At 35.9% G+C, this 9,805-nt stretch overlaps 1 protein-coding gene across 3 annotated transcripts; it reads left to right on the top strand.

Moving 5' to 3' along the window:
- Positions 1-2,526: 2,526 nt before the first annotated feature.
- Positions 2,527-9,079, top strand: MRL7-L (Thioredoxin superfamily protein). 3 transcript variants are annotated; one of them, XM_010279541.3, is made up of 6 exons: positions 2,527-2,660; positions 4,084-4,280; positions 4,606-5,126; positions 8,059-8,140; positions 8,231-8,342; positions 8,429-9,079. In XM_010279541.3, the coding sequence occupies exons 2-6, from the start codon at positions 4,086-4,088 to the stop codon at positions 8,557-8,559; spliced, it is 1,041 nt and encodes a 346-aa protein (XP_010277843.1). In that variant the 5' UTR covers positions 2,527-2,660; positions 4,084-4,085; the 3' UTR covers positions 8,560-9,079. The 3 variants fall into 3 exon arrangements, with proteins under 3 accessions (XP_010277843.1, XP_010277842.1, XP_010277844.1); XM_010279540.2 differs by lacking the exon at positions 2,527-2,660 and adding an exon at positions 3,402-3,525; XM_010279542.3 differs by lacking the exon at positions 2,527-2,660 and adding an exon at positions 3,516-3,712.
- The last annotated feature ends 726 nt before the right edge of the window (positions 9,080-9,805 follow it).

Here is a 9,805-nt window from a genome sequence, read left to right as displayed (position 1 = left end):
ATTTGTGATTTATGTTATTTTTCTTCAATTTTTATGATTTTCTACATTTTTTTGTAAATTTTCTATGTATTTCTTTGTTTTTTTGTAATTTATATTACTTCTTCATTTTATGTGATTTTTCATAATTATTTTGCAATGACATATATATAATGGGAAAAATATAAAGTTGAGGGTAAAGTTGGAAAGTAAAATCAAGGTGTTTTGACTAAACCAATTGCAACATTCTCATTTTTTTAGTATAGTATAGCAATTTCTATGAATTTCTATATTTTTTAGTAAATTTTCTATGTATTTCTTTGTTTTTTGTAATTTATATTATTTTCTTCATTTTATGTTTTTCATAAAATGGGAAAAAATATATACAATGGGAAAAAATAGAAAGTTAAGGGTAAAGTTGGAAAGTGAAATTAGGGTGTTTTGACCAAACCAGTTGCAACATTCTCATTTTTTTAACACTAAATTAATATTAAGCCCATAATAGGATTCTTATCATCTAACTAAAATTAATATTAATTAAATAAGAGTTGCCTTTTGTATTCTTTTCAAGTTTTGGTGTTTAGATGATTTCACATGCACTATGTTAATCTTAAGTGAGGTTTATGAATTTTTAATTCTTATTCTAAATATTAGGGTGAATTTGCAGAATAATTGATTAATATATGATTTCAGAAAAAACATAAATAACGATAAATTATTGGTTATGGGATCTCCAATCACCATTTAGCAATTCTTATGTTTCATGTGTGTGATTGATGAGAATTTATAGACGGTTGCAATGAGTTAAATGAAAATAGTAAGTAGCAACAAGGTCAGCACCGGAGAGTGTACGTGGCCATTTATGATAAGATCAAATACTTGAATGATCAAAAAAGAACATTGGAAAACAAAAATTGTTAAGGATAAAGATAAAAAGTAAAATCAAGATACAACCATGTTAACAGTTTGCATTCTCATTTTTTATCGTTGGAAAAAGTTTGATGGATAGAGTATGGTCTCATGAATCATGATAGTTAATTAAATATGTTACTGGAAAAGCAAAAATTATAGAGGATAAAAAGGGAAAGTAAAATCAGGATTTTTGACTAAAACTTAGCATATGGCCTCAAGAATCACGATAGTTAAATAAATTAGGGGAAAAACAAAAATCATAAAAGGTCAAAAGGGAAAGTAAAATCAGGCTTTTTGACTAAAAATTGTCACCATCATCATTTTTATAAATGGTACAGAAATCACATAAACCATCTAAAATACATGAAAGAAGAATATATACATCATGCCATAAATCATACCAACTGAAAATATTCTCATCACAATAATAATATAAACAGTTAAGTTTAGATGATAAGCAAATCACATATCATATATCAGATACAAAATTGAAGCAATCATATATTTGTCTAAGGTCCATCTGTCAAATATAAATTTTGATGAAGTTTTACTCATTTTTTTTTTAACTTTTCAGATCTGAATTTTCAGATTTATCAAACGCTACTTTACTTTTTATCAAACTAAACACAACCTTAAGGGTCATTTGATTAATGAAGTGGATAAACTCAATGAATTGATTTATCTTTAAAGTTTTTGAATCATATATAATATTTTAATGTTCAACTATGATACAAGAAACTTAAAGCCAACCAACTGATATCATAAAAGTCGTAACCAATCATAGAGTATTCATCAAAATTGGCGGGGGTTGTTTGCTTGAAATGCAATTTTATTTTTACTAGCAAAAAAGTACATGAGTGCAAATAAATTGAGTCTGAAATTTGGTTTGATTTTGTTATAAATTTTACTTTATTTTGTTTGTTTGTGGTGTAGAAGGAAGTAAAATAGAACCTAATTAAAGCAAATAAACAAGTAAAATTCAAAACAAAAATAAACCAAACTTTGCAATTTATTCATTTTGTGCTCCCATATATTTGTTCTAGTGCAAATGAAATTGTACTACAAACAAACTGAGAAGACCACGGGTTTTGCTTGTGAGTAGACCTTGGATTGGCCCGGCCTGACTTGTTATATATTGGGCTTGGAATCCTTGGATAATGTTTTAAGTTCATAGGCATGGGTTCAGTCTTTCCCAAATATGTCTGACCCAATAACATTATATATAATAAAAATATAATATATATTAATAATATTTAATAATAAGACTAATAGTGAAAATGTATTATATATATTATAATATATAGAATATTATATAATATGTAATATATTATATAATCAATATATTAAAAAATATTACCCAATGGACGGATCAGGCTCGAGCTTGAGGCTGGTAAATTTTTGTTTTATAAAGAGGCAAAAACCCCGTCCAATTCGTCCCGACCTGGTCTATGAACAGATCTCAGAATGTACCTGCGACTGCATCTTCTTAATCTTTAGGGATGATAATTTTTCTCACAAAATCGGGTCCCTAATCCGATCCGTCCCAAACGGAGCGGATTTCCCCGATCACAAAATGTATACGAGTCGGGTTTGAAAGTTTTTCTTTTGCCTCGAACCGGAGCGGGGATGGGGTTTGCATATAAATCTCCGAACCCGCCCCGACCCCGGTTATGAATTACAAAAAATCATAACCGGAGAGAAGAGGAGCCGTTGATCGCCGGGTGCCGTCGCCGCCGCCGCCGCCGTAGCACAGAGGAACCGCCGATTGCCAGGTTCTTCCTCTCGTTCACTGATTCACTGATTCACTCTTCCTTTTTCCTCTCTCCGTTCGTCCGCCGACCGTCGAGCGTCGCAGCCACTGTAGCAGCAGATAGCAGTGACCACTGACCAGTTACAGAGTCTTACATACTATCATTCTTCCTTTCTCGGTCTCTCCGTTTGTCCGCCCAGTTTCTCCCTCTGTTTCTCGATTTTTCCCTTTTTACAGTGTTTGTAATAGTGAGAACTGAGAAGGTAGAGAGATTGTTCACAAATTTCTCCATTCGTCCACCGAGTTCGGCCATTCCTTGTATTCACTACCCAAAGTCCAAACGGCCTGTTTCAAAATCAGGTTTCTCACTCAAGTCATTAAGCGTGCAGTCTGTATCTTATTCGCAAATTAAAGTCGAATCAATGGATTGTTTAATTAAGTTTCCGTGTTTTTCAGCATAATGTGCTTGTTCACAAATTAAATTAAAGTCTGTATCAATGCATTGTTTAATCAGGTCTCCATTCGGCCATTTTCTTTGTATCTAACAATTATGTGCTTTCGGACAGTAATACGGTCATCGGGGCGGGGATATGTCGGGGATTCTCCATTCCGATTTTCGACGGGGCTGGGATGGGGGTTGAATTTTTACCTCGATACCGGGGACGGGGCGGAGATGGGAAGGGGGTGCCCCGCCCCATACCCGCCTCGTTGCCATTCCTATTAATCTCAGGCGGTCAGGTAAGGATCCGATCCGTATTCAGACGGATATTTTTACTCGACTGGTGCTAGCTTTATCCAATCCACAAATAGAGAAATAATGAGCGTAGTACTACTCTCACTCACTCTCTCTTTCTAGAAGAAAGAAGATTTCTCAACTGGAATTTCAGGTTGAGTAATTTCTTTTAATTTGTTCTGTGAATTCTACTGTTACTCATATCGGTTTCTATTGAATGCTTCTAACCATGCGATGAAAATCATTTATGTAGAAATTCCATTCTCTCAATTTCCTATTTCCTGTTACAATAGGGACACTTCCGCTTAATTTCTTGACCTCTTTGACGGAAATTCACTGATGTATGTTCTGAAAACCCTTTTCATTCGGTTCAGATGGTGCCCATCTCTCTGTAATATCTATCAAGTATTAACCCGGAATTGTTTAAGAAAAAGAAAATGTCTACTCAGGACGGACTTGGATATGCTTCCTTTTTTATTTTCTATGTTTTGATATTGATACTTCAATCGACGGAGTTCTCAGCGTTGGTAGACAGAATCTTGGAGAATTCTTTATCTTTTATTGTTATACATTTTGTTCACTTGGTAGATATGGAGAAATATTGTTCTCTTATGTCGTTAACAGTTATTTATTTCCTTGAGTATTCTCTTTGAAGTTTGCTCCGAAGTGATAGTTGTAACGCTAATAATGCACAATTGATTTCATTTTCCAGTAATGGCCCTGCAAAATTTAATGGGATTTCAGTGCTTTCTGTCTACTGTAAGAGAGGACAGCATTTTCAAAGCTTATTCAGCATCTTCTGGTCTTCTTCCAGTCTCCCAAGAAAAACAGAAAAGCTTCAATGTTTGTTCATTGAGAGTGGAGTACTTTGGTCTCACCTCAGAAAAGTTTCTCCATACTCTTCCGATGGTATGTTATGTGTTACTCTTTTTACATTTTCGTTGGAGTCCGTGGTTGTTCATCACACAGACCTGGAACCAGAACACACAGTTTTGCCATCTAATATATGATACACTAACCTACTTTCCCATAAAGGCTGTATTTGCTTCCCTGTAAAAGGATCAAAATATTAAATGAGCTTTTACAGATTGAAAAAAAAAACACTCCTTTACTATGAAACAGATAGAGCCGATAGAGAAATATAATAATTTTTTTTATACTATTTCTTATTGTTCTTTGATTTTTAATATATTTAATAAATTTCTTTTGTTGATTTTGGATAATGTTTGAGAAGAAGGGCGACTTTAGAAAAAGATCAAAGCTGAAGGCTTCTAAAGTAGTTGAGGAGGTCGGATTTAGTGATGGAAAGAATGAGAAAGAAGCCGGTAGTAGTGATGAGGATGAGGAAGATGGTCCGGAACTAATGGATGAGGAAGAGAGGAAGGAATGGAGAAGGAAGATCAGAGAGGTGATTGACATGAACCCACATGTTGAGGAGGAAGAAGACCCAATTGAGAGGAGGAAAAAGATGGAGAAGCTTCTGGCTGATTACCCCCTTGTGGTGGAGGAAGAAGATCCTGACTGGCCTGAAGATGCAGATGGCTGGGGATTTAACTTGGGTCAGTTCTTCAATAAGATCACAATCAAGAATGTCAGAAAGGATGATGATGAGAACTATGACAGTGACAAAGAGTTAGTGTGGCAAGATGACAATTACATCCGTCCAATCAAAGACATTACCACTAAGGAGTGGGAAGAGGCCGTGTTCAAGGACATCAGTCCTCTGATTGTTCTTGTGCATAACCGGTATAAAAGGTCAGAATTTCCATATTGTGTTTCACTTTTCTTTTGATATCCATATCTACAAATGAATTTTTATTTCATGGATTCTGAAGTCAATTCTCCAGGGTCTGATTCCTTTTCTAAGGCCAATATTTATAGGTCAAGTCTACCTAACTTTGATGTATAAATTTGTCCTTGACAGTGAGACAGTCTCATCTTCTTACTAATCTGGTTGCTCATCATCATCATCCAAGCCTTATCCCAACCATAAGGGTCATCTACATGAATCCTGTTTTGCCAGTCTGTTCTGTAACTTCTGTTTAACCAGGTTGCTCATATCATCTCTAAAAGTGTCTCTTGTATTGGATTGCCCTGGATAAACATGCAGAAGTGCCATATTCTTGTTATAGGAGGTGCCTTTTTGTCAATTTCCTCATCTTCAATCCTCATATGGTGCTTCTCTTCTCTTCCCTAATCCCTACAAATTTTGAACAGAGAAGGGAGTGAGTTATCACTAAGTTTCTAGATTTATACGTTGTCATTTTTTCTAAAGCTACATATAACATCTCCCTTTGACCTATTCCATTATTTTCCATTTCTTTTTCCTCCACAATAGAGTTTCCTAAATAAATGTTTATTTCATTGGTATACCTGTATTCCAGTAACTTATTAAATGACTGTCATTTGATCAACTTAAAAGATTTCAAAAAAGAAAAAGTCCCTGCTCTACTCATAAACTATATGGAATTACATTGAATTCAAAAAGATGTGTTTATGATATGATTTGAAGGTACAAGAAATATATTTACTCTGGCTATATGATCCATGGTATCTTAATTAGAAAATTAGAAAATCTATTACTGGTTGCTTATGATTCTGGACATATATGCATATTGTACATTCTTGCTTTCAGTTGCAAAGATGTTCATTTTTTATAGTAAATGCCAAAACACAGAACTCCCCTGACTATAAATCTATAGACACCCAAGCCTCAAGCAACCCAAACGGTTACAAAAACCAACTCCAACTAAAACATAGGCAGGTATTGATAAAAAAAACATGGGTGGAGAAAATCACCTCCCCGGTCCCTAAAACCACTTTCCTTCCTCATGCACATCATATGAATCCCACCCAAATGAGCACCTTTTTCTTCAGCCTATGCATACCCCTACCACTTCTTCCTCTGCTCCAAACATTTGTAGAGCCATTTCTAACTGCCTTAGAAGTCACATTAATGTCTGCTTAAGTTAGCAATCCTTTCTTCTTCCCTCTTCCTATACTCGCAATAGCAGTGTCCCAGTTAATAGTCCCACAGCCACTAGCACCATCATCATTCTTCTTGGATCTGTGACCCACTTCTGTACTACTAAACCCACCATGTCTCCTTCCAACCTCCTGAACATGGTGTATACTGTCCCCTATACCACCCAAAAAGAGAAAACCCATGTGCCTTGATCACCTTCATATTTATTGATATTTTGATAAATGATCACCCTCATATTTATGATCAATCACCTGATCTATTGGAATTACCTTTCCCACATTGTGGACCTTGTCAATCTGTGGTTCCTTATTTATCCTTTGACTCTTAACTCCATACTAAGCCATTTGAAACTTTCATCTCCCTATGAGGTCTTATTCTATACTTTCTTCTAGGTAAGGATAGAAGCTTCTCACTTGAAACAGCCCTCTCCTAATAGTCCTGGCTTCATTCATCATTAGCTGATAGTTTTCACTCCTCTGGCACAATGAGCTAGATGCCCGCATTGAGAAAGACAGGTGTACCATCGTCGACCAGCAATACTAAAGGTTGCTCCCTCTACCAGCCAGGCTAGGGGCTTCTTGATCTTCAGTCTCCCTGTTGAACTTAAGCATCGGCTGCTGGAGAACACCTCATCACTAACCCCCATCCGAAGTGCTTGACAAGAGAAGGAAATCCTCTTCTTTCCCTCTTGTTGTTTATACACCCTAAGGGTTGACCCCTTTAGGATACCCTCTAAAACTTTTAAGTTAGAATTCAAAGATTGGTGGGCTTTAAGGGCCCATGATGGAAATCCTCTTCTTTCCCCCTGCTATGTTCATCTTTTTTTCTAGATCAGCAACAAAGATTTCATTATTTGATCAAATTAGAAAATTTGATGCTACAAATCTATGCTGAACGGTATTCCAGCTCCCATCACTGTACACTCCAGCCTGAATTACAAATTAGTCAAAAAAATTTGATCTTACAAATTACTCCAGCCAGAAAATTTGATGTTACAAATCTATGCTGGACAGTATTCCAGCTCCCTAGATCATTGGCCAGACTATTTTCTGTTCATTTTACCCATTTGAACATCGCTTCCACTTCTTTTGCTAGGTTGCTAATTTCCCTTAGAGTTTGTCTGTATATCCGAGATCCAGAACTGTTGCAATTCATCCATTAAATGACTAATTTTGAGTCCTTTTCCACCTCCACCTGCTTCAGTCCAAGTTGTTTTGGTATCCTCAATCCCTTGCAAGAATGACATAATTTCAGCTTTTAGTGAGTGTCCATGACCAATCGGCCCTGAGTACATTGCCACAATCTCGTCTTTTTCATTTCTGAAAACACCTCCCACTCCTGAGGGTCCAGGATTACCCAATGAGCTACCATCAAAACCCAGCTTTAACCTGTTGTGTGGAGGAGGTTTCCATGCTACTGTACTTGTGTCCTTCACAGTTGAGGAATTTGCCACCACATCTCAAAGCTCTCAAAATGCCATCTACCAAAAACTCTATGAAGTCCTCCATTGTTCTCACCCAGTGTGTCACTCTTTAACTGCTATAGCTTCGTGCTAGACCTTCTGGTGGAATAAAAGCAGAGTGTAGGGAATATGTCTTCTAAGACCTGAGTTCTCAAATCTTCTTGTTGCTTAAACTGGAACTAGATTAAAAGTTAATAGGCATCATAAATTTCTGATAAATTTCTGATAAATTTCTTTAGACCAAAGGAGAATGAAAAGGCGTGGGATGAATTGGAGAAAGCAGTGAACATCTTTTGGAATTGCAGGCTGCCTTCACCAAGAGTATGTAAAATGAATTTTATCATTTATATGGTTCCTAAATTCCTATACGGTCATTGCCATTTCTTGACATTTTGATGCTCTATTAAACAGTGTGTGGCAATTGATGCTGTTGTCGAGGTTGATTTGGTCTCTGCTCTGAAAGTCTCAGTTTACCCTGAGATTATCTTCACTAAAGCTGGAAAGATTTTATACCGTGAGAAAGGTATTTGTTTATCAAATAAATGAGTCTCATTGTTGTTCCACTTCTCGATTGGATTATGGCTGCAAATTACCATTGTGGTTGTTCAGGTGTTCGGACAGCAGATGAGCTATCAAAAATAATGGGATTCTTTTACTATGGAGCAGCCAAGCCACCGTGCTTGAGTAATGTTGGAGATAGCCATGAATTGATCCCCTCCATAGACAACAAACCACAATGAACAATTATGAATCGAAGCACCATTCTGTATGAAGATAGACGGTTCTTAATAAGTTTTAGTAACAGGGGAAGAGAGAGAATATTCCTTTCCTGGATATAAGCTGGAGTTGAATTGAGTTATACAGGATATGCCAAGTATCCATAACAAGTTATGCAGTTCGAGTTCAAACAGGAAGAGGTACGTTGCAACTTGCAAGTATAGCAGTGATAGCGGTAGGTTTGAATTGTTTGTATCCAGTTACTGGTTTCCCTCCCTTACGCACTCAGGGCGTTCCTTGCTAGATCCAGCAGAAAGACGGTTGCTTCTCTTCACCTAACTTATTATTGCTCATAAGCAATATATGTAAAATATGAGAGCTGATTTAGATTTGTTCATAGTGATTTTGTTTTATAAAATATCGAAGGAACAACAATGATGTTTATGTTTATTAATGCACGCCGAACAATGGGTGAATGAAGCCAATATGTTCACGACTTTCTTGAAAGAAAAGAAAAGAAAGAAAAAGTGTTTATTTTGTTTAGATATGCGTCTTACTTTTTAGTTTAGAAAGAAAAATTATCGTTTTTCTATTTCTAATAAAACAAAAGAGGTATTTCGGCTTCGTTTGGATAATCATTCGGTTTTGAGCTTTAGGTTGTGTGAAGCGAAATTGAGCTTAAAAATGTTTCTAGTGTTTGGTAGGAGTTGCTTTCAAAAACATTACAATATGAAGCCAATGCATTTTTGAGTTCCAAAGCATGAAGCCAGTTTTCTGCTTCTGAACTTTAAAAGCACAAACCTGAAGCTTACCCAAACACAACCTTAGCTTATTAATTAACAAGCACTAAGGTAATGTTTCACCATAAAATAAACAAAATAAAAAGTGAAAAAAAAAACGCCTTTGGAGAGAGCAGAAGCATGTCAAAAGTTTGCTTCTTCAAATTGTTTTAGTTTCATGCAACCATTAAAAAAACTAAAGAAAATTTATCATATGATTATATTAGTAATTACTTTTGAGGGCATCCATGCCATATATTTTCAAGGTAAAGCAGGAGGGTTCGGATGTAGTAGGCACGTTAGGTAAACACAATGAGTAAACATATAATAGGTGTTTGGCACATGTCCTAGTTAATGTGCTTTTTATCCAAACGATTTTGCTTCATCGATAGAACCGACAAAAAGTCAATCCAAGTGTTCAACCCATGAACTTGGCCTAACTTGAAAAATAGTAGGTTAGGGTCTCCTATCTAATGACCCGAACTAAAAG

This window comes from Nelumbo nucifera, chromosome 1, assembly GCF_055504915.1.
Source record: "Nelumbo nucifera cultivar China Antique chromosome 1, China Antique-T2T, whole genome shotgun sequence".
Classification (NCBI taxonomy): Eukaryota; Viridiplantae; Streptophyta; class Magnoliopsida; order Proteales; family Nelumbonaceae; genus Nelumbo; species Nelumbo nucifera.
The sequence above is the reverse complement of the archived record's forward strand: the minus strand, read 5'-3'. Positions and strand labels throughout refer to the sequence as shown.